Source organism: Girardinichthys multiradiatus, chromosome 15 (assembly GCF_021462225.1).
Source record: "Girardinichthys multiradiatus isolate DD_20200921_A chromosome 15, DD_fGirMul_XY1, whole genome shotgun sequence".
NCBI lineage: Eukaryota > Metazoa > Chordata > Actinopteri > Cyprinodontiformes > Goodeidae > Girardinichthys > Girardinichthys multiradiatus.
Window position 1 is genome coordinate 38,588,838 of NC_061808.1, and position 25,127 is coordinate 38,613,964.

Genomic DNA, 25,127 nt, shown 5'->3' on the forward strand with positions numbered 1-25,127 from the left:
TGACTGCCTCAGTCCCTACCTCACCCTCATCCTCTTCTACAGCCTCCTCTGGGTCATCCTCTGGGGCCATGACATCCCCAGCACCAAGGCAGATGTTGTGGAGGATGGCACATGCTGTTATGACCTGAAAACAATTTAAAAGAGCGTGCATATGTGTGTATGTATATACATATTATGAATAATGTATATGTAAAATGGATCTAGGTCAAAACTTACGTGAGGTACAAAGGTGTGGTGCACCGCCAGCGATTGCAGGAAGATGGCCCTGAATCTGGTTTTCATCATTCCAAAAACACACTCTATTATAGAGTGTGCCCTGGAATGACGGCTGTTAAAGCGCTGGGCTCCCACACCTTGTATTGTCCTCTTGTAGGGAGTGATGAGGGGGAGTGGATGTTGGAGGCATGGGTAACCTCCATCAGCAAGGATAAAATGCACTGGAGGAGGATAAACTGACTGACTGCACAGTGGGCTGAGCACCCTAGAATCATGCACTGACCCTGGCCAGCCCATGTACGTGTCAATAAAATGGCCCTGATGGTCAGAAACTGCTTGGATGATTATGGAAGGGAAGAGTTTCCTGTTCCTGTAGCACTGACCATCAGGGCCGCTTGGACACCTGATGCGGATATGGCAGCCGTCAATTGCACCCACAGCTTTAAGAAAAGCTCTGCAAACCCACGGGACACTGCATCCAAGTCCTCAGGGGTCTTTGGAAGGTAGATGACCTAGTGACGAATGGCCACCACCTCCACTGTAACTTTTAACCTTGTTCTCCTTGTTCTCTCTTTTCTCTTCCTAGAAGCTACACCTGGCCTGGCTCTGTGTCTGCCTGTGACACCTTTCTGTAGAGGGGAATCGTCCGAGCTTCTGCTGGCAACAACTTAATGCTCACCCTCTACCGATGATCCACATAGCTCTGTCTTTTAATGTTTAACCCTTTCTCTCTCCTAGACATGGAAATTGACTGAGCTTTTACTGTAACTAATTATATGTGCTCTCTTTCAGACTCTAACCTTGAAAACTGGCTCAGAGTTTATTTGTTCTTTCTTTCTAGGTGAAACGACTAAAGGAGCTACATCCATTAACATTTACTTTTCCTTCCCATAGAAAGATACTTCTGGATCAGTGGTTCTGTGTTCTTTTTGTGTCTCTGCTCTGTTCTCTCAAACCCCCAGTCAGTCGTGGCAGATTGCCGCTCACACTGAGCCTGGTTCTGCTGGAGGTTTCTTCCTGTTAAAAGGGAGTTTTTCCTCTGCTGTCGCTACAGGCATGCTCAGTATGAGGGATTGCTGCAAAGTCAATGCCAGTGACTGTCCACTGTCTCTACATGCTCATCCGGGAGGAGGGAATGCTGCAAGTCACTGACTGGATGCAATCTGCTGGGTTTCCTTAGATAGAAAAACTTTTTATCCAATTTGAATAAAAACCTAACTCCGACTGCACTGTTCAATTGTTAGGATTAATTGGAATGTATGTACCTGACTGTTGTGAAGTGCCTTGAGACAACATGTGTTGTGAATTGGCGCTATATAAATAAAACTGAATTGAATTGAACTCGGTGGACGATGCGAAGGACAGTAGAGCGAGGCATCCCAAACACTCTGCAGACCACTCTGTAGGATGTGCCACTTGCCAGCCAGAAAAGAAAAACCAAGGTCTCAATAGTAGCACCCAATCCATGTCGCCTATCCTGGTGCAAAAGATTAAGCAGCACTGTCAGAGACTCCCTGCTCAGCCGAAAATCAGACCTGGTGTCCTCCTGGTTGAAGAAGCAGTCCAGGACTGGGACACTCAGGGTGATCCTGCAGTAAAGGGTTCTGGTCTAGAAAAGGGAAGAATGGAGATGGAAAAACACAATATTTTTAAGGCATGCTTCTGGATATTTTAAGTAATCAAAAACACTGCAGTATTATATAATTATCTAAGACCAGCCAGAGGGTATCAAATACTTTATAATTCCCTTCTATCTTAAAATTTAAAGTTGTTTTTTATATATATTTAAAATATGTCGACATTTATTAGCCGTAAAGTTGCTATCTAGTTGTTTATTGGCTAGAAGCTTTAAGTTAAATCAAACTTCTTTTTTACCTGAACATGATTGTCTCTCAGCCGGAGATAAAGGAGATGTCTGCGACGACAATAAAACTGCTCGACTTCCTCAAAAATTCAAACTAAAAATAACAGAAGTTCGGGCTCCATTCTGCTTTAACTGCTTTTTTCTCCTCGCAGCTACGGTTGCTAGGCGACAGCTGTGACGCTGAGATGAGGGCGGGAACAGTTGGTTAAGGCTAGATCGTCCCAATTCACAGCTGCTCACTTCCGGCCTCCGTGGTTTTAGCGGTCGACGAAGGACCCAGCCCACATAGACCGGGTCCTTCGAAGGACCCAGCCCCTGAATTGGGACACACCCGATATCATCAAAACGACGGTTTACGTCATTTCTGAACAAAACAAGTTTTCAGTATTAGAATTATGACTTCCTGTTTGTCATGTCCGAACTCCAGTCCAGTAGGTGGGGCTAATGCACCTTACAGTTGGTCTGCCGTCGGCATCAACGCCAGAAAGAAAAATAAAGCGTCCTCCAGAGCTGCTGTCAAGATCAGCTAAACAACAGCTTCTTTTGATCCCAGTCGGACAAAGATGAGTTCCAGATTACCGCCCGCAGCGCTCTCTTTAAAACAGGTAAACCCGAGCAGACCACTGCTGAGACAGTGAGCGGTGATGGTGTCAGTGTTAGCTAACGGTAGCTGATCTGTCAGTTCCTACAGAGGCAGAAGGTTTTGGCAGTTTACAGGAACATGTTCAGGACCATTCGCCAGGTTCCGGACGAGGCAGACAGGAAGTACCTGAGAGACTGGGCCAGGGAGGAATTTAAGCGGAACAAGAACGCCACCAACCAGGTTCTTCGTGATGTTAGCCTTTCTGTTTCGTAACGGACCTATTATGTGGATTTAGTCCTGCCCTTCAATTCACTTCAATTTTGATTCACATTCAAACACAGTCCAATTCAGCCCATAGTTACATTCATTCCAATACAACCTGTTATTTTATTACACTCAGATTCACGTGATCACAAAGTGGCCTTTAGTCAAAAGCTCTCTAAGGAACAGATCGCATAGAGGATGTATTGCTGATCATTATCCTGTTGAAGGAAGTGACAGTGGAAACGGGAAGCATCCTCCAACAGAACCAGGCTTATCTGCCTCACCTGGCTGTGGTCTAAAAGGACAGGATAAATATGCAACTAAACACAGAAAGAAAAACAAGCAAATGTGTGAAGTAATGGCAGCAATAATTATTAAATGGAAAACATGAGAGATGATAGAATGAATGTCATTATGTCCTACAGCAGCCTGAACCTATCAGCATAACTACAGAGATGGATCAGGATAACCGAAGCCACTCTAGGAAAGTATTAAGCCCAGTCTTACAAGTAAAGAGGGTGTGTGCCTCAGAGCTGCTCCACAGGAGAGGAGCCTGCCCCCTGTTCTACAGTTAAAAACTCCAGGAACCACCAGGAAATATGGAACTGTAAGATTAGGATAAACTGGAGCTTAGTCAGACGTAAGTCAAGACGTTCACTGTTCCTATGCAATCTTAGAACCTCTGGAATTTACATTTCTAGGTCTAATTAAGTATGGAAATAAAAAATGAAAACATTTTACACTTTTCAGATGATTTCCTTCTTCCACTGTCTGAAATAAATTTGTTATACATAATAATGAACATGAATCAATGAAGAACCCATTACTGGCCTTCAAACCCTTCTAATGGCTGAAACAGCTTTTGATGTTTGGAACTTCTGGTGTTTTGATAAGGGGGTAGGGTGACAGGGGTTCGTCCTGTAATCGGTGGGTTGCCAGTTCGAACCCCAGCTGTCTGTCTCAGTCATCGTAGCAAGACACTTCACCGCCCCTTACCTGCTGATGGTGGTCAGAGGGCCCCGTGGTGCTGATTCTATGGCAGCTTCACATCTGTCAGTCTGCCCGGGGACGGCTGTAGCTACATTGTAGCTTACCACTGTCAAGTGTGTGATAAAGCGCTATGCAAATGCAGGCCATTTACCATTTATTTTTGGTAATGAGCTCCAAGTCTTTGAGGCTGGAAGGCCTTCTTGCCATCGCCCTAATGTTTAGCTCTTGCTACACACTCACCATCAAATTTAAGTTGGGACTCTGTTTGGGTCACTTTAAAATATCACTTCTAATCAGAACAAATGTGTTAAAATAAAAATTCAATTCAAAATTCAAAAATACTTTATTAATCCCAAAGGGAAATTAAATGTTGTTGTAGCTCATTATGAAGGTTTCTTCAAACAGCCGTTGTAGATGCTGATGGCTGTGGGCAGGAAGGATCTCCTGTAGCGCTCCGTCTTACAGCAGATCTGAAGAAGCTTCTGACTGAAGGCACTCTGTTGTTGTAGGACAGTCTCATGAAAAGATTAATTTAAATCCTAATTTGTCAGTGGTATGAAGAATTTTGGACCCAACAGTTGTAAACCTTACCAGCTGCTTTTTTAAGTGACGCATCAAGTAGTGTTAGCATTGCAGATGTGAGAGCATTCTTGAGACTAAAGAAAACTGGAGATTAATAAAATTTTCACCACTGGAAATCCTGCTAGCAGGGAAGAACACAGTTTAAACCTGACTTCTGTCCAGGCCGGTCCAGTTCCTAGTGGACAGTATGTCTGTTTTACACCTGCCAATAAGATGACTACCTGGGACTGGATCTCATTTATGTCAACTTGACCTTAAATAGTGAGCCATCTGCTCACCAAAGGTTTTCAGTATAATCAGAACCAACTTCAAACAAAGAAGGAAACAGGCCAACAGACACTAAACCCTGTTATCTACTGATGAAGAGAATCCAGACAAATTGATATTTTTTATTGAAGGTTTGCAACAAGTCGTTTATTTTACATCTCACTACTGGCACATCTCAATAAATCAGAGTACTACTAATTATTACTTATTTATTAGTCAGTTTGTTTCTATTCGTTTTGATGACAAAGGCTAACAGATAATGAAAACCTAAGATACTTTTTGACAGAAATATTACATCAGACCGTTAAAAAAAGACTTGAATACGGAAATGATTCGGCCGTCTCAGTCAGAGGGTTCCAGTTGTTCATTCCTTGTGGTAAAGAATTCCTGAACCAGGGAATCTATGGAGTATTGACAAGAGAATGAGACACCAGAGCCACTGGGCTTCCTTAACACCCCAGAACCACAGGCTGATCACCTCCATGCCATACTGCATTGATGCAGTAATTGATGCAAATGAAGCCCTGACCAAATACTGAGTGCATATTCTTGTGCAGCAAATAAACCCACAAGCCTGGATTAAAGATGGTTGAAACTGATTTTTTTTTTTTCTAACTGTAAGATAGAATCAGCAGAATTCATTGAACATAAAACCATAAAATATATCACTGTGTAAAATCAGTTTCCCTTTTAACATTTAATTAGTGAAATAAGCATTTTGGTCAAAATCCAAATTCACTCAGATCAACCTAAAAATTCTAACATAATTTTAATAACTAAAAGCTGTGTTAACTAAAAACTCAGATTATTTATTATCTGGAAGCATCCAAGTAATTAAGGGATTTAGTTGGAGGTCTTTCGGTGTGTTTTACACTGGTTCACTAGTTCAGTGTCTTTACCTCTGAAGGTGGACTGAGTGAAGCTGTCCTAAGCATGTCAGGCATTCTAACCTGCTATCAGTTGATTGTTTTACCATTATCAGATATTTTGACTGCTCTGATTACAGTTCTCTCATTGGTTCAGGATGTAATCCGCATGATGATCTCACAGGCCAGCAACCACCTGGAGGAGCTGCAGAAGTCTCTGGCACTGGCTAAAAGTTGACATATGCATTCTTCATGTTTCTCCTGAGGATTGTTCTGGACTTTTCTTCAGCAAAGAAAATTCAGGCTTTCAGTTTGAAAGCTGGGACAATATCAAAGCACCTGTAGTGGCCCAGTGAGCATCTGCCAGAATGTATTCAATGAGAATTAAAGAGGGAACAAAGAAACTACAACACACAGCTTCATTGCTAGTTTTTATAACAAAATATGTTTTCTGGAATCATGATCAGAGTGTGTTAATCATATGAAGGGAAAAGTGACAGCAGAAAGTAACATTGAAGCTGTTCTTCATGCCACACATTTTATTTAAATCCAAACACTGAGCTGAGCTTTTGGAGAGATTCATCATGTTTCATGTTCAACTGGAAGAATCGAAATTGATATTTACTGGATGTTTTTTTAAGATGAAAGCCAAATTGTTTTGTCTTCTCACAGTGGGAAAAGCAAACACTATAATAAGACATTTTGGGATCGGCCAATCGCAGCAGTGAATAAAGGTGTGAACACAGTGAACTCTGGAACACTGCAGACCTGTGGATGGCAGTGGGAGGATTAATGTGTGGCGCTGGTATCTCACCCCTTTGCCATTTCATACCTTTTTATACCAGATTATTTCAGGAACAAAATGTTTCATATCCACTGTGATAACCAATTATTAAAAGTAGCTTCTACATAGCTAGTGTAAGAAAATGTGGCTAATAGACTCAATTAAACAATATTTTCAGGCCTGGGGTCAAATTTTTTTGGGTTCTGTCTTATTTTATGAAAATGAACAGGCCCAAATAAGAATCAGAACCAAATGAAAGGTTATTGGGTAATATACAATTTCATTTAATTTGAGATATGGGCATTTTTTATGATCAGTTACCTCCATCATTATTGAAAAGACGTAACTGCACTGAAAAATCAACTGATACACCATGGTTCATGTACACTGGTACAAAATAGCATTGTGAGGGTATGGACTGGAATATGGACAGCCATTATTGTAAGCTGTAAGGGAAGTTCTGCACAGGCTTTCTAAAAGGGAACACATATGAAAAAAATATAAATTTTCTCTGACAGTAATTATACCATCAATCCAGATTCATTGGATTTCCTGAGCCTGTGTTTGCTTAAAATGGACATGCTATATAGAAAAATGACTTTTCTTCTACTTCTGGGCACATATTTAAGTCACTACCAAATGTAAAATCTCACTCAATGAGACGCTCATTTTAAATTTATCCAGCTAAGTCCCTCAATGCATCTCTACTGTTTCACTTAACTCTAGTAAATTGGTATTAAGAGGTTAGCAGCACTTTAATGTGTTATATGCATGTTTCCTTTCTACTGTAAGGAACCATCTAGTTGAGGTTTGTGTGTGAATTTGAAAAGAGGCAGCCCCTGCTGAACCGAGGGGACGGGTAAAGCTGCTGATTCATACTTCAACAGGGAGGAGTTTCACTGTATTAGTGGGGTTTTAAACTTCAACAAACTATCAGTGTTAATAATACGACCATTTTCCAGCTGTAATAAAACTCACTGGACATAAAAAACAAAAAGCTACAAATACCTCAGATTTTTCCACTGTCAGTGTTTTAAATACATTATAGCTTATCTGTTTGTATCCACCAGGCATGCTGGCATCAAAACAAAGCTTCTCCTCTCACATGACGGGATTCACTAAGATCCACAGTGAAGAACATTATAAAAGATACTATTTTTAATGAAACATCTGTACGCATTAAGATACTAAGTTCTACAATAACAATCGCAACACATGGATGGAGAGGCTAAATATTTCTAGTTAGTGCCATGCAGTAGAAGGAAGGAATGCTCTGAAGCATTGTGTTAGTAGGTGTCAGGTGGACTTGTCCTCAGTACGCGAAGCTCATCTTCCAGACTTGCAATCCTCTCAATCAGAGCAGCTTTATCTGCCTGAGCCTTCTGATCAGCCTGCCAGCGAGCTTCCTGCACCTTCCTCTCATACCAGCGCTCCATCTGTGTAGACACTGCCTCAAAGAAGTACTGGGTCACCTCTACAGCATGCATGTTATCCCTCTCCTGAGCAAAGGAGGGTCCACTAGACTGGTCTCCGAAAACCTCCAGAGTCCTTATCCCCACTGCACCTCTGGACTTGGTCCTGCTTCGGGAATGCTTCTCATGGTGCCTCAGTCTGTTGAGGCCTCTCTCTGCATCTCTGCTGCTGCAGCGACGCTCTGTGGCTGGAGAAAGGCTACTGGCTCTGTGCCTCTGTCTTCTACCAACCTTAGTGTCCACCAGGTTGACTTTCTGCAGGTTCTGTTTTTTCCTCTGAGTGACTGCAGGACGCTCCTTTGGCCGGACCACCTGGACAGATGACAGTGGTGCTGCTGCTGGAGATGTGGCCTCTGACATATGGTCCTTCTCACCATCTGTTTGGAGTTTGAAAGAATGCGTTTAGTCAGTGATGTAGGGGGATAACTCCTGCAATGTTTTCAGTATGCTTCGATCAAGACGAACACGTTTACTTTATTAAGAAGTAAACATTTAAAAATGGTCAAGATTGTTATTTAGGAATTTCTGAATAAAACTCTGCTGTTATCTGAGAATAAAAAATATTTATATCACTTCAATATACACTCACCGGCCATTTTATGAGGTACACCTTTCCAACTGCTCGTTAATGCAAATTTCTAATCAGCCAATCACATGGCAGCAACTGAATGCATTTAGGCATGAAGACATGGTCAAGACAATCTGCTGCAGTTCTAACCAAGCATCAGAATGGGGAAGAAAGGTGATTTAAGAGACTTTGAACGTGGCATGGTTGTTGGTGGCAGACGGGCTGGTCTGAGAATTTCAGAAACTGCTGATCTACTGGGATTTTCACGCACTACCATCTCTAGGGTTTACAGAGAATTGTCTGAAAAAGAGAAAATATCCAGTGTTGGGAGTATGATTATTGATTGAATAATCTTGATCAATAATTATAATTACAAATCATAATCTGACAAAATCAATTTCTTAACCATAAATCCTCATTCACGAATCGAGACCAGAGAGGTTTCTGGTGTTGTAATTGTGGCTCAACGCCTGTGACAATTACAACCGTTAACTACTCCGTAATAATTAATAACTATTGCCGGAGATGTCACTGTTTAATCGACCGTTTCTGCCGAAACGTGTGGAACTTGAACCTTATTTTGACTGACACATCACTTTTTGCACACAATGAAACACCAAACGCTCTCTCTTTATCTATGTGAATATTTATTAATTTTCACCTACTCAACATGCAAAATTCTACATACACAGGGGTAAACACATCTAAATAAGCAAAATCAACAAACGGTAGTGGGTATGTATGGAGTCAACCAGCAGTTTATGGCACAACAGATGAAGGGAGAGGATATGAAAAGGGGGGTGTGGTGATGACTGGTGGGGGGTTGGAGTGCAGCTTAGAGTGTCTTTTATGATCTTCTGATCATAAAACTTCCCCCCTTTACTCCTGAAACAAAGGATTGATAACTTTTGGCGGCAAGCTAGCACAATGAGATTGAAGACAAAGGTAAAATGGAGAATTTTACCATGAGGTCGTTTTAACAGTCCAGTTTTGCAACGCACCCGCGTTCAGATAGTAAACACAGACAGCTCTGGGGAACACGGCGGATCCCGATATTACATAACACATCAAAGTTTCAACAAGCAAGGTTACATGCACATATTATTCAGAACACATGAGATCCTAACCAGCGATTCTGATCGCTTCTACAACCTCTGACCCTGCCCAGGCCTCCTAATAAAGAAATTTAAAAAAAAGAAATGGGTTTTACTTGTGTCGTCTTCTTCCTGAGCGAGGCAATTCGAGCGAGGAAACGTGGGGTTGAGTTAATTGTGCGTCCACAATTAACTTCAGGGGAACGGTCAGTCTTTGTCTTTCGGTCTTCTTGACAAAAAGGAAAAATATGATCTGACCATCAAAGTCGACTTGAAAATGAAACACGGTAGCGGTTCGTCTCTCCGAAGCTCCGTGTCTCCAGTTACGTGTTAACTCACGTCTTCGATCGGTAAAAGTGAAATCTCTGGCCTTCTTAGTCCACAGACTTCAGTTATGAATAGTTCGTTGTCCAACGAGAGAGAATGAATGAAACTCTTCACAGAGTTCTTCTCTTAAAGTGGTGCGCTTCGATCACCAGATCTGGTTTCCAGCGGAAGGCAGCTTTTCAAACATGAGCGCCTCCTATATAGCATCCTGTGACGTCAGACTGGGGACGCCCAGTCATATCAGTCGCAATGCTTGATGGGATATGTAGGAGCGGGCTGTCCTGAGTATTGGATTATCTGCCCGTTGTTGGACGTCACTGTGCCCCTCCAATGGCATCGGCCATTTTGTACCCAGGACAGCCCGCTCCTACATATCCCATCAAGCATTGCGACTGATATGACTGGGCGTCCCCAGTCTGACATCGAAGGATGCTATATAGGAGCCGCTCATGTTTGAAAAGCTGCCTTCCGCTGGAAACCAGATCTGGTGATCGAAGCGCACCACTTTAAGAGAAGAACTCTGTGAAGAGTTTCATTCATTCTCTCTCGTTGGACAACGAACTATTCATAACTGAAGTCTGTGGACTAAGAAGGCCAGAGATTTCACTTTTGCCGATTGAAGACATGAGTTAACACGTAACTGGAGACACGGAGCTTCGGAGAGACGAACCGCTACCGTGTTTCATTTTCAAGTCGACTTTGATGGTCAGATCATATTTTTCCTTTTTGTCAAGAAGACCGAAGGACAAAGACTGACCGTTCCCCTGAAGTTAATTGTGGACGCACAATTAACTCAACCCCACGTTTCCTCGCTCGAATTGCCTCGCTCAGGAAGAAGACGACACAAGTAAAACCCATTTCTTTTTTTTTTTATTTCTTTATTAGGAGGCCTGGGCAGGGTCAGAGGTTGTAGAAGCGATCAGAATCGCTGGTTAGGATCTCATGTGTTCTGAATAATATGTGCATGTAACCTTGCTTGTTGAAACTTTGATGTGTTATGTAATATCGGGATCCGCCGTGTTCCCCAGAGCTGTCTGTGTTTACTATCTGAACGCGGGTGCGTTGCAAAACTGGACTGTTAAAACGACCTCATGGTAAAATTCTCCATTTTACCTTTGTCTTCAATCTCACTGTGCTAGCTTGCTGCCAAAAGTTATCAATCCTTTGTTTCAGGAGTAAAGGGGGGAAGTTTTATGATCAGAAGATCATAAAAGACACTCTAAGCTGCACTCCAACCCCCCACCAGTCATCACCACACCCCCCTTTTCATATCCTCTCCCTTCATCTGTTGTGCCATAAACTGCTGGTTGACTCCATACATACCCACTACCGTTTGTTGATTTTGCTTATTTAGATGTGTTTACCCCTGTGTATGTAGAATTTTGCATGTTGAGTAGGTGAAAATTAATAAATATTCACATAGATAAAGAGAGAGCGTTTGGTGTTTCATTGTGTGCAAAAAGTGATGTGTCAGTCAAAATAAGGTTCAAGTTCCACACGTTTCGGCAGAAACGGTCGATTAAACAGTGACATCTCCGGCAATAGTTATTAATTATTACGGAGTAGTTAACGGTTGTAATTGTCACAGGCGTTGAGCCACAATTACAACACCAGAAACCTCTCTGGTCTCGATTCGTAAATGAGGATTTATGGTTAAGAAATTGATTTTGTCAGATTATGATTTGTAATTATAATTATTGATCAAGATTATTCAATCAATAATCATACTCCCAACACCAGTGAGCGGCAGTTCTGTGGGCGCAAATGCCTTGTTGATGCCAGAGGTCAGAGGAGAATGGCCAGACTGGTTGGAGCTGATAGAAAGGCAACAGTAACTTAAATAACCACTCATTACAACCAAGGCATGCAGAAGAGCATCTCTGAAAGCACAAAACATCGAACCTCGAGGTGGATGGGCTACAGAAGCAGAAGACCACACCGGGTGCCACTCCTGTCAGCTAAGAACAGAAAACTGAGGCTACAATTTGCACAGGCTCACCACAATTGGACAATAGAAGATTGGAAAAACCTTGTCTGTTCTGATGAGTCTTGATTTCTGCTGCGACATTCGGATGGTAGACTCAGAATTTGGCGTCAACAACATAAAAGCATGGATCCATCTTGCCTTGTATCGGTTCAGGCTGGTGGTGTAATAGTGTGGGGGATATTTTCTTGGCACACTTTGGGTCCGTTAGTGCCAATTGGGCATCGTTTAAATGCCACAGCCTACCTGAGCATTGTTTCTGACCATGTCCATCCCTTTATGACCACCATGTACCCATCCTCTGATGGCTACTTCCAGCAGGATGATGCACCATGTCACAAAGCTCGAATCATCTCAGACTGGTTTCTTGAACATGACAATGAGTTCACTGTACTCAGATGGCCTCCACAGTCACCAAATCTAAATCCAATAGAGCACCTTTGGGATGTGGTGGAACGGGAGATTCGCATCATGGATGTGCAGCCAACAAATCTGCAGCATCTGTGTGATGCTACCATGTCAATATGGACCAAACTCTCTGAGGAATGTTTCCAGTATCTTGTTGAATGTATGCCACGAAGGATTAAGGCAGTTCTGAAGGCAAAAGGGGGTCCAACCTGGTACTAGGAAGGTGTACCTAATAAAGTGGCCGGTGAGTGTATAGGAAGTGGTGTATTCTGATGAAAATCTTAAAACCAGTGAAAAAGTTACTAGTATTCACATTACAATAGAGTAGGCAACTAATTAAAAATGGCAATTAGACTCAAAGAGGTATCATTCTGTCATAAGTGAAATTTTAGGTTGTTTAAACAGTGTGTAGGTCCTGGTTACTGTGGTCTGTGTATTCATCTATAGTCTGTAACTAGAACATGCAGATTTTTGACATTTGTTGACTGCAGGGAATAATTTACATCTAAATTTACCGACTTCATCTTTGCTGGCTGATGATATAAACATGAAGCTTGTTCTGTGTACATCGGTGGAGCAAGTTGCTGAACCATCACCTGGAGAGTTCTCCACATGAACCACAAAGTAGTTGTTGGCCGAACCGCCCTCCACTCTACTGGGTTCTGCCTGGCAGGACCCTAGTAACCCATGTTCTTTCTGGAGCTCTGGAAGCTGGGGGCTGCACCACAGCTCAGCAGGCAGCACAGTGTTGCTGGCTCCATCAGCTTCATTCAGATTGTCTAAAGAGGAAGAACGCTGCAGCTTAGTTCCAGAGTCTCCTATGAAGTGGTCCTCCATGTTCTGTAGTTTGGACAAACACCAGCTCTTCAGCTCAGAGACCAGAGACATCTGCTTAAAGAACACAAATAACCACACAAGCCTGCATTAGAAGAAACTTCTTCGATCAAGTCACATTTTTCTTGGTACAGCGAGCTTTACGTTTCTAAGAAATAATTAAATTATTCATACAAATGAAACTTTATATTTATACATTTCTAAATACGGTTAAAAGATATTTTACAGGAGTGAAATACTTGATCGTTGCAAGTATGCATTTTATTTAAGCAACAGCAACTTTACCTTTTTATTGGTTATCTTCAGAAGTTGAGGAGAGAAAAACATTTAGTACACACATGCATCATGCCTTATAATGTGTCACAGCTGACTGTGGTTACCTGTCTTTTCTCTGCTTCCAGTCGCTCCTGCATAGCCCACTGCTCCATCCTCTGCAGGCACTCACTCTTCTCTGCGGACACCCTCTCCACTGTCATCTTATCAAGAGCTTGGATCTGAGGACCAGGAGATCACATTTTGATATTCCACTATTCTCTGGGATGTTGAGTTTGTGTTTTTGTCTGTGCTAGATTCAAATAAAATGTTATATCACTGAAATTTTTAATGAACATTTGCTACCAGCATCTACATAATTAGCATCATTATGGATACACCGATATGAAAATATGGGCTGATCTCAATATCCCATATTAATATTGTTGTTATAGACGATAATGGATAGTTACTAATATTTTACATATATTATACATATTTCCACACAGTGAAAAAACCACCACACTGGTGACATTGCTTCTCAGCTTCAGTTAAACATCCCAGTCCTGAACTGCTTCACTATCACATGACCAACAGATCCCACATGCACTCCTCACCCCCCCAGACACACATTCATAACATCATACCCATATGATGTAAACAGAATAACAATGTTACCAGTGTTGATCCTGATATATCATGCATCCCCTGTTATACCATTCGAGACTGAATGCTCTACTAATCCCTCACTAGTTGAGTTTTCACCTTTCAGTCAGGTGTTCACTATTAGGTGTACCTACAGTGCCTTTTGAAAGTATTCATACTGCTTAACATTTCCACATTTTGTCACTTACCAGCAATGGACTTTAATGAACTTAATTTGATTTTATGAGCCAAACCAACACAATACATACATAATTGTGAATTGAATGGAAAATTATAGTTTTCTGAAAAATGGGTTGCATCTTTATTCAGTCCCCTTTACTCCAACACCACTAAATTAAATCCAGTGTGAACAATTGCCTTGAGAAGTCACCTAACTCATAAAAAGAACATCATTTGATAATAGTATAAGGGCAGCTGTTCTGTTTCTGGCCTCAGCGGTTTGTTAGAGAACATCAGTGAACAAACAGTATCTTGAAGACCAAGATCAGGTTCGGGAGAACGTTTAAAGCAGTCTTAGGTTTTAAATCAATATTTCAAGCTTTGAACATCTCACAGAGCTCTGGTTAATCCATCTCCTAAACATGGGATACGTATGGCCCAACTTAAAACCTATCAAAACATGATCCAATAACCTTAACTGAGAGGCCAGAGAAGCAGAGCTTTAACCAGAAAAGCAGCCATTTTGGAGAAACTGTAGAGATGAGAACAGCTCAGGTTGAATAATCAGTTTATAGACTTATTGTTGGGAAAAGTTGTAATTTATTTAGTGATTTGGGCCTTACATTCTATCTTGGGTAGAGTGATACATAATGATGTTTTCTGGAATTTTCTATCTGACCCTTTTGAAGAACAATTTGTGAGTTCCTTAAATTTGACAGTTTATGAGCATTTTATTTAACTTTTGTTGGCCATCTGCCCCATGACCTACAGGTTTGCAAATCTGTTTTGACATCTGTGAACACAGTACAGATGTGATTGCTGTGATTGACTAAGCATGATGGTATGAGTAGGAAAGTGTTCTGTTTTATAAATTTCTGGGGGAACTATTTGTTAGTGTTGTAACATTCACAGACTGTGGACCTTTGTGTAAATCAGAAACCCTGCTCTAGCAAAAATAAAACCAGAATAAAACTGTAAAATCCGCCCTGTCGGACTCGTCACCGACTGATTATCCCCCTATTTGTAACCACAGTTTTGGCACATGAACAGAATCTTCTGAGACTGCAATCACTTGGCTGTCAGATCCACATGGATCTGACAGCCAGAGGAGAAAGGTATTTTAGGCTATTTGATTGTCAAAGATGGCAAAACTGTCTGTTGCTTGAAGAGTTGCTTGAAGAGTCCACTTTAAATCTAATAAGAATGGGAAATTATACTTTTCCGTGTCTAGGCATTTAGTTTTGGATTTTAACATACATGTCTGTGCTTAGCTGGTTCCTCTTGGGGTTGTAAGAAAGAAAGAAAGAAAAAAATTAAAGATTAAAGCTGCAAGCAGCATTGAAGGCCCTCGCAACTCGGCCTATGCAGCGACTGCGGGAGCCTGGCATCGCCAGCTGTGCATGACTGACGAGGCTGTCATTAAGTTCCACACATCGCCACTAGGAGGGACTGTGAGCGACATGTCATATGATCTTCGGTAGTGCAGAGTTCTCATCTGGCGAGAAGCATTTAAAATTTGGGGGAAATCCAACCTTCCAGATGGAAGCTGCACTGAGTTTTTTATTAGTGGGCGGGGCTGAAATGATGACATGAATTGACTGTGGCAACATGTTCAGCATTGATTCCTGATGATGTATACTACATTTCAAGTGGATCCGATAATGTTTGAGGGAGATAGAGTCCTTGAAATGTCCTAGGGGGCGCTGTTGATCCGTATTTCAATGTAATCATATAGAGCTGTTTGGGGGCTGACAAAGATCAACCATATTCAGTTTGGAGTGAATCGGACCATGCATGTGTGTAGAGCCAAACGTAACATCAGAATTCGCCACGCCGTCATAGCTACACCCTCCAGCCAAACCAGTCAGTACTAGACACAAACTTAGACGATCATGTTATCTGTCACTTGGGACAGTTTCGTGTTGATTAGGTGGAGGGGATCAAACATGGACATCATTAAGTGAAAAATTACACTTCATATTCTCAGGGGGCGGGGCTTCAATTATGTCAATATCTGATCCCTAGGAGGAGTTCGTTGAAGTTCGAGGTGAGTAAAAGTGAAAAACGGCCAAAAATTGGCCTTTGACCCAAAATGGGCGACTTCCTGTGCATTTTAGGGCATACCCTCAAGAGACTTTTTTTCTTTATTTGAGGAGTTCTACTAATGTGCAAAATTTCAGATCTGTACGACTTACGGTTCGGCCTATTTCACGTTTGGGGGCGTGGCTAAGAGGTTTGGCCACACCCACTGACGACGACAGTAAAGAACAAAAATTTCACGCGGGGGACAATTTTGGGTAAAATCGTACGCGTTTTGGTGCATGGCAAAGCCCCCATATTGCCCTGCCAAAAGTCCCTGGAAAAATAAGAAATCCTACAATTACAATAGGCCCTTGCAGGCTTCCTGCTCGGGCCTAATTAGAGCTGCAAGCAGCATTGAAGACCCTCGCAGCTCAGCGCAGCTCGGCCTGTGCAGCCACCGCGGGAGCCTGACATCGCCGGCTGCACGCCACCGACATGTCCGTCGTTTGATTGCAGACGTCGCCACTACCTGACAATGAGCGAACTGTCATACGATGTTCGGTCATGGCAAATTCTGCTGTGGCGAGAAGTTTTCAAAATTTGGGCGAAGTGTGACCTTTCTGATGGAAGCTGCAGTCACTTGTTTATTAGTGGGCGGGGCTCAGTCATCAATTGACTGGGAACATGTTCAGCATTGATCCTTGATGATGTATACTACATTTGAAGTGGATCCGATGATGTATGAGGGAGATATAGGCCTTGAAGTATCCTAGGGGGCGCTATTGATCCAAATTTGAATGTAATCCAATAGAGCTGTTTGAGGGATGACAGAGATCAACCATATTGAGTTTGGAGTAAATTGGGCCATGCATGTGAAAGTAAAGTAAGAAGAGTAGTCGTCTTGCAATCAGAAGGTTGTGGGTTCGATTCCAGCTTCCTCCTGCCATATGTCGATGTGCCCCTGGGCAAGGCACTTAACCTCAAGTTGCCTACCGATCTGCGTATCGGTGTATGAATGTGTGAGCGTTAGTGAGTGCAATTGGGTGAATGTGGCTCTAGTGTAAAGCGCTTTGAGCGGTCTGTATGACTGGAAAAGCGCTATATAAGTTCAGACCATTTACCATTTACATGCAGTTAGTTACAGTTAAGCTCAGTCAATCGCCATGTCTAGGAGAGAGAAAGGGTTAAACACTGAAAGACAGGGCCATGTGGATCATCGGTAGAGGGTGAGATCTGATGACATATTTGGTGGGTGTGGCCTAATTTGTCTACAGCGCCCCCACAGGATTGTGAAATTTGGTACACATATGTAACTTGTCAAGACCTACAAAAAAGTCTATTGGAGCGTTGGTCCAAACCCAACAGGAAGTTGGCCATTTTAGATTGAAGTTCCCATTTTGACCCCATTTTTGCCTTTTCTAGCCCGCATATCTGAGCGAACTCCTCATATAGCTTTTGACTTAGAAACTTGAAAATCACTCAGTATACTCTTACCGCACTGGGGATCAAAAGTTATGAAAAGCTTTTTGATACATGAAAGCGTGTGGGCGTGGCAACGCCTCAAAATGTGACTTCTCGCCATAAAAGATTAAATTGATATAGCTCCTACAAGGAAAGTCACAGAGATCTGAAACCTTCTCAGATTGATCTCCCTCTGGCCCTGAACAATATTCACTGATCAGATGCTGACATCATTGAAGCCCTGCCCCCTGAGAACAGGAAGTGTAATTGTGTGAATGCTGAAGGCATTGAGATCCTGTTTCTCTTTATTCTTTATTATTCCGTCTTCTTCTTCTTATCAGTGAGAATGCATTCTCACTTATTGTTTTTCTGTTTTTCTTTATCAGTAAGAATGCATACATGCATTCTCACTTATTGTTTTTCTGTATTTTTATTATTATTATTATTATATTTTCCGTACGTTTTTCTGCGCGTAACTAGTCCTACATTTTTCAACCGATTTCAACAATTTTGGTATCAAAATGTTCGGCTCGTTCTGGAGAATTATGCTATGACTTTTGGTAACTTCAGCTATTATAATTGTTGAAATATTCAGCTTTTTATGCCAATTTCTGTCCCATTGAAATGAATGGAGATTCAGCAAAATTCAGCTAAAACTTTGCGCTCTTTCACAGCTTACTATTTCTGCATACGTTCAGCTAGAAACACCATTCAACTTTTAGAATTTTCACAAGACATTAAGCTATCTTCAAATGATTCAGCTTTTTGATATCTTTTACGGTTTTCCTACAATCGCAATTCAACTTTTAGGCAAGATTTTTGACGTTTTTGATTTTATAATGTAATCCTATGGCGGAATTCGTCAGTTGGTAGAGTGTATGCTCTAGGTTTTTGAATAACCTGAGAAAGAACAAACAAACTCTCCTCACTTGCTCAATTTTCACTCTACTGGCACAAATTATGTATCAAAACGTAGCATGCTCTTTCGCGATTCAGAAAATGTCACCCTCATTGATGTGGAACTAACGGATTCCACGCAACACGCCCGGGAGCAACGCAAAGTCAACACACCCTGAATGGAAAACCTATAGGAATTTCAGAAAAAATCAGAGCAAAAAATCCTTAAACTCACACATTTTCGAATCGCCGTCTCTCGTAAACCGTTCATGTTAGAGACATGAGCTTTGCACCAATTCATCTTCAGACCTTGCTGGCGCTCACAGTGAAGGAATTTGTTTGATATCTTTTATCGTTTTGTCATAAAAAAGGTTTGTTTAGGAGTACCAAATCAGTCATTCCCAAAAATGTCTTAAAATTGAAAAATTTCAAAATTATCCACTTTTCTACACAGTTACATCTCCTACACAGATTTATGTAGACACACGAAACTCTCCAGGATTGTTCACCGATCCCTGCTGATACCTACGGTCTAAAGAATATTTGGATAGCTTTTATTGTTTTCTCGTTAGGTAGGTTTGTTTGAGAGTGAAAAATTCACCTTCACTCAGCTTAAAAATCTTCAAAATGATCCACTTTTTCACAGGGTCACAACTCCCAGACAGATTTTTGTAGAAACTTGAGAAGCTCTATGATTGTTCAGCAAGGCCTGCTGATTCATGCTGGTGCATGAATAAAATCGATAGCCCTTATAGTTTCCGCGTTATTAGACGTTGTTCGGGAGCATGTTCAGGCCTTTTTGTGTTTTTCTCAATTTTTCCCTTTCTTTTCACCTAGTGTTGTCCCTTTAATGTTATATTTTCAGCATAAAGGTGTTAATATTCTCGTTCCCCTGTCCGTTCTGAGAAAAACGGTCCAAGAATGACCTTGATAGCCCTTACGGTTTCCGACTTATGGGCGGTAGTTCGGGAGCATGCACCTCCATATTAAAAGCCCAGGGATGGGGGAGACGATAGTGAGGTGCTGCATTAGAAATGCTGCAGGTGTCAAGTTACACTGGCACTCTTTGCTGATTGGCTGATTTACTCCTCACTGTTCTATTTATAGCTCTGTGTATATCCTACTGTCTATGTCTGTATATGATTCTGTCTTTGTTTTTGCATCTATTCTCTCCGTGTCTCACACACACATGCAGACACACACCCACACATACACACAAACATGGATTACTATCTTTGTGAGGACTTTCCATCGACTTCCCTTCATTGTCTTCATTTCTATGGCCTAAACCTTACCCTACCACAAATCCTCAGTGGGTACACACACACAGACACACACACTCAGAAACACACACACACATTCATGGATTAATATCTTTGTGAGGACTTTCCATTGACTTTCATTCATTTTCATTCATTTCAATGGCCTAAATCTGATCTGATCCCTAACCCTTTGACCATCTTCATTGGAGGCGACTACATGGTGGCCATTTTGTGTATGGCACTTAAACAACATGTACTGATGTTCCAACAACTAGACAACAGTGATTAAATTTAAAAGGCAATTTCATAGACTTCGGCATATGGGCTGTTAGCACATCAGAACCAAGAGGAAATCTCCATCAGAACCAGTTAGGAACCTTCCACCAGAACCAGGTCCAAACTCTGTCAGAACCAGGAAGAAACCTCTATCAGAACCAGAACCAAACTCCATTAGAACCAAGAGGAAATCTCCATCAGAGCCAGTTAGGAACCTTCCACCAGACCCAGGTCCAAACTCTGTCAGAACCAGGAAGAAACCTCTATCAGAACTGGACTCAAACTCCATCAGAACCAGTAGCAAATCTATATTAGAATCAGACCCAAACTCAATCAGAACCAGGAGCAAATCTCCATCAGAAACTTGTATAAATCTCCATCAGAACCATATACAAACACCCATCAGAACCATGTCCAAACTCTATCAGAATAGGATGGAAACTCTATTAGAACCAGGAAGAAACATCTATTTGAACCGGGAATAAATCTCTTTCAGAACCTGGTAGAAATCTTCATCAGAACCATATACAAACCTCCATCTGAACCAGGTCCAAATCTCCTTCAGAACCAGGAGGACCCTTCTATCAGAACCAGATCCAAACTCCATCAGAACCTGGAACAAATCTCCATCAGAACCGGACCCAAACTTAATCAGAACCAGTTAGGGACCCTCCACCAGAACCAAGAGGAAAGCCCCATCAGAACCAGTTAGGAACTGTCCATTAGAACCAGGTCCAAACTCAATTAGAACCAGAAAGAAAACTCTATCAGAACCAGACCCAAACTCCATCAGAACCAAGAGGAAATCCCCATCAGAACCTGGTAGAAATATCAATGAGAACCATTTAGGAACACTCTAACAGAACCAGGTCCAAATGTATCAGAACCAATGAGAAAGCACTACTCTGTGACTTATGATGGTAAGACCATCTTCATAGGTCCCAGGGGAGCAATAAAACAGCAGCCACTTGATGTCAGGTGCTTAAAAAGCTTCTACTGTTGTTCAAATACCTGAACAATGATTAATCATTTTAAAGGGCAATTTCATAGACTTTTTCATACGGGCTGTACTAAGCATTATGGATGGACTGAGTTAATATTAGCCAACATGCTAGTCTTACTACATCAACATTTAGCTAGGCTGAGCTTTTTAGCTAATTTCAGCTTTTACACCGCTTTTTACACAGTAGAAAGGGTAAATCAATGTCAGCCTTCATTGTAGTGATAGCCAATATGCTAATGTTAGCATTTTAGCCTCTCTCTTTCTATCCTTTCTGCTTCTGTCCCTACCATTTTCCTTTTTCTCTTTCAGTCCTTCCTTTTTCTTTCTCTTCTCTTTCTTTTCTGCTTTTCTCTTCTTTCTGACTTGTTCTCTTTCTTGTGTTCTTTAACAGTGTTGATCATTTTTACTGTCATTTTTCAGCATCTTCTGCTTCGTTCATTCAGCATTTACATTTTCTGTTTCTTTTTCACCTTTCTGCCTCTTTCTGTTTCATGTGTTCTTCAGCTAATTGTTGATCATTTTTGCAAATTTTTACTTTTTCAAATTTCTTTGGCATGTTCTGCTTCCTTCATTCAGCATTCACATTTTCTGCTTATTTTTAATCCTCTTTCTTTTCTTTCTGCCTCCTTCTATTTCACATGTTCTTCAGCTAATAATTGCTTATTACTTTTTCAAACTTTTTTTAGCATCTTCTGCTTCGTTCATTCTGCAGAATGCATTCTCACGTGCTGTTTTACTGAAACAGCAATTTTTCTAGTTCTTATTATATTTTCCGTACGTTTTCTGCGCGTAACTAGTCCTACATTTTTCAACCGATTTCAACAATTTTGGTATCAAAACGTTCAGCTCGTTCTGGAGAATTATGCTATGACTTTTGGTAACTTCAGCTATTATAATTTTTGAAATATTCAGCGTTTTATGCCAGTTTTTGTCCCATTGAAATGAATGGAGATTCAGCACAATTACGTAAAATTCAGCTAAAACTGCGTGCTCTTTCACAGCTTACTACTTGTGCATACTTTCAGCTAGACCCACCATTCAACTTTTAAAATGTTCACAAGACATTAAGCTATCTTCAAATGATTCAGCTTTTTGATATCGTTTATGGTTCTTCTACAATCGCGATTCAACTTTTATGCAAGTTTTTTGACGTTTTCGATTTTATAATGTAATCCTATGGCGGAATTCGTCAGTTGGTAGAGTGTACCCACTAGGTTTTTCAATAACCTGAGAAAAGACAAACAAACTCTCCTCACTCGCTCAATTTTCACTCTGGCACAAATTATGTATCAAAACGTAGCATGCTCTTTCGCGATTCAGAAAATGTCACCCTCATTGATGTGGAACTAACGGATTCCACGCAACACGCCCGGGAGCAACGCAAAGTCAACACACCCTGAATGGAAAACCTATAGGAATTTCAGAAAAAATCAGAGCAAAAAATCCTTAAACTCACACATTTTCGAATCGCCGTCTCTCGTAAACCGTTCATGTTAGAGACATGAGCTTTGCACCAATTCATCTTCAGACCTTGCTGGCGCTCACAGTGAAGGAATTTGTTTGATATCTTTTATCGTTTTGTCATAAAAAAGGTTTGTTTAGGAGTACCAAATCAGTCATTCCCAAAAATGTCTTAAAATTGAAAAATTTCAAAATTATCCACTTTTCTACACAGTTACATCTCCTACACAGATTTATGTAGACACACGAAACTCTCCAGGATTGTTCACCGATCCCTGCTGATACCTACGGTCTAAAGAATATTTGGATAGCTTTTATTGTTTTCTCGTTAGGTAGGTTTGTTTGAGAGTGAAAAATTCACCTTCACTCAGCTTAAAAATCTTCAAAATGATCCACTTTTTCACAGGGTCACAACTCCCAGACAGATTTTTGTAGAAACTTGAGAAGCTCTATGATTGTTCAGCAAGGCCTGCTGATTCATGCTGGTGCATGAATAAAATCGATAGCCCTTATAGTTTCCGCGTTATTAGACGTTGTTCGGGAGCATGTTCAGGCCTTTTTGTGTTTTTCTCAATTTTTCCCTTTCTTTTCACCTAGTGTTGTCCCTTTAATGTTATATTTTCAGCATAAAGGTGTTAATATTCTCGTTCCCCTGTCCGTTCTGAGAAAAACGGTCCAAGAATGACCTTGATAGCCCTTACGGTTTCCGACTTATGGGCGGTAGTTCGGGAGCATGCACCTCCATATTAAAAGCCCAGGGATGGGGGAGACGATAGTGAGGTGCTGCATTAGAAATGCTGCAGGTGTCAAGTTACACTGGCACTCTTTGCTGATTGGCTGATTTACTCCTCACTGTTCTATTTATAGCTCTGTGTATATCCTACTGTCTATGTCTGTATATGATTCTGTCTTTGTTTTTGCATCTATTCTCTCCGTGTCTCACACACACATGCAGACACACACCCACACATACACACAAACATGGATTACTATCTTTGTGAGGACTTTCCATCGACTTCCCTTCATTGTCTTCATTTCTATGGCCTAAACCTTACCCTACCACAAATCCTCAGTGGGTACACACACACAGACACACACACTCAGAAACACACACACACATTCATGGATTAATATCTTTGTGAGGACTTTCCATTGACTTTCATTCATTTTCATTCATTTCAATGGCCTAAATCTGATCTGATCCCTAACCCTTTGACCATCTTCATTGGAGGCGACTACATGGTGGCCATTTTGTGTATGGCACTTAAACAACATGTACTGATGTTCCAACAACTAGACAACAGTGATTAAATTTAAAAGGCAATTTCATAGACTTCGGCATATGGGCTGTTAGCACATCAGAACCAAGAGGAAATCTCCATCAGAACCAGTTAGGAACCTTCCACCAGAACCAGGTCCAAACTCTGTCAGAACCAGGAAGAAACCTCTATCAGAACCAGAACCAAACTCCATTAGAACCAAGAGGAAATCTCCATCAGAGCCAGTTAGGAACCTTCCACCAGACCCAGGTCCAAACTCTGTCAGAACCAGGAAGAAACCTCTATCAGAACTGGACTCAAACTCCATCAGAACCAGTAGCAAATCTATATTAGAATCAGACCCAAACTCAATCAGAACCAGGAGCAAATCTCCATCAGAAACTTGTATAAATCTCCATCAGAACCATATACAAACACCCATCAGAACCATGTCCAAACTCTATCAGAATAGGATGGAAACTCTATTAGAACCAGGAAGAAACATCTATTTGAACCGGGAATAAATCTCTTTCAGAACCTGGTAGAAATCTTCATCAGAACCATATACAAACCTCCATCTGAACCAGGTCCAAATCTCCTTCAGAACCAGGAGGACCCTTCTATCAGAACCAGATCCAAACTCCATCAGAACCTGGAACAAATCTCCATCAGAACCGGACCCAAACTTCATCAGAACCAGTTAGGGACCCTCCACCAGAACCAAGAGGAAAGCCCCATCAGAACCAGTTAGGAACTGTCCATTAGAACCAGGTCCAAACTCAATTAGAACCAGAAAGAAAACTCTATCAGAACCAGACCCAAACTCCATCAGAACCAAGAGGAAATCCCCATCAGAACCTGGTAGAAATATCAATGAGAACCATTTAGGAACACTCTAACAGAACCAGGTCCAAATGTATCAGAACCAGTGAGAAAGCACTACTCTGTGACTTATGATGGTAAGACCATCTTCATAGGTCCCAGGGGAGCAATAAAACAGCAGCCACTTGATGTCAGGTGCTTAAAAAGCTTCTACTGTTGTTCAAATACCTGAACAATGATTAATCATTTTAAAGGGCAATTTCATAGACTTTTTCATACGGGCTGTACTAAGCATTATGGATGGACTGAGTTAATATTAGCCAACATGCTAGTCTTACTACATCAACATTTAGCTAGGCTGAGCTTTTTAGCTAATTTCAGCTTTTACACCGCTTTTTACACAGTAGAAAGGGTAAATCAATGTCAGCCTTCATTGTAGTGATAGCCAATATGCTAATGTTAGCATTTTAGCCTCTCTCTTTCT

At 41.3% G+C, this 25,127-nt stretch overlaps 2 protein-coding genes across 7 annotated transcripts in view; one reads left to right on the forward strand and one right to left on the reverse strand.

The window, feature by feature from the left end:
- The first annotated feature begins 2,342 nt into the window (after positions 1-2,342).
- Positions 2,343-6,042, forward strand: lyrm2 (LYR motif containing 2). The gene is made up of 3 exons (XM_047388670.1): positions 2,343-2,685; positions 2,763-2,903; positions 5,790-6,042. The coding sequence occupies exons 1-3, from the start codon at positions 2,644-2,646 to the stop codon at positions 5,868-5,870; spliced, it is 264 nt and encodes an 87-aa protein (XP_047244626.1). The 5' UTR covers positions 2,343-2,643; the 3' UTR covers positions 5,871-6,042.
- ankrd6b (ankyrin repeat domain 6b) overlaps positions 4,874-25,127 on the reverse strand; it is a 178,028-nt gene continuing 157,774 nt past the window's right edge. For 3 of the 6 annotated variants that reach the window (XM_047388665.1, XM_047388666.1, XM_047388660.1), the window contains 3 exons: positions 13,484-13,597; positions 12,785-13,160; positions 4,874-8,265 (listed from right to left, as the gene is read on the reverse strand). In XM_047388665.1, coding sequence (XP_047244621.1) covers positions 7,703-8,265; positions 12,785-13,160; positions 13,484-13,597 — 1,053 coding nt within the window. In that variant the 3' untranslated portion in view covers positions 4,874-7,702. The remainder of the gene's footprint in view (positions 8,266-12,784; positions 13,161-13,483; positions 13,598-25,127) is intronic. The other 3 variants (XM_047388661.1, XM_047388662.1, XM_047388663.1) reach the window with 3 other exon arrangements.

Excerpts from the sequence above, each read along its gene's own strand:
- lyrm2 (XM_047388670.1), top strand. The coding sequence starts at position 2,644 with ATGAGTTCCAGATTACCGCCCGCAGCGCTCTCTTTAAAACAG. Across the intron at positions 2,686-2,762 it reads CAGCGCTCTCTTTAAAACAG|TTCCTACAGAGGCAGAAGGT; the intron begins GTAAACCCGAGC and ends CTGATCTGTCAG. Across the intron at positions 2,904-5,789 it reads ACAAGAACGCCACCAACCAG|GATGTAATCCGCATGATGAT; the intron begins GTTCTTCGTGAT and ends TCATTGGTTCAG.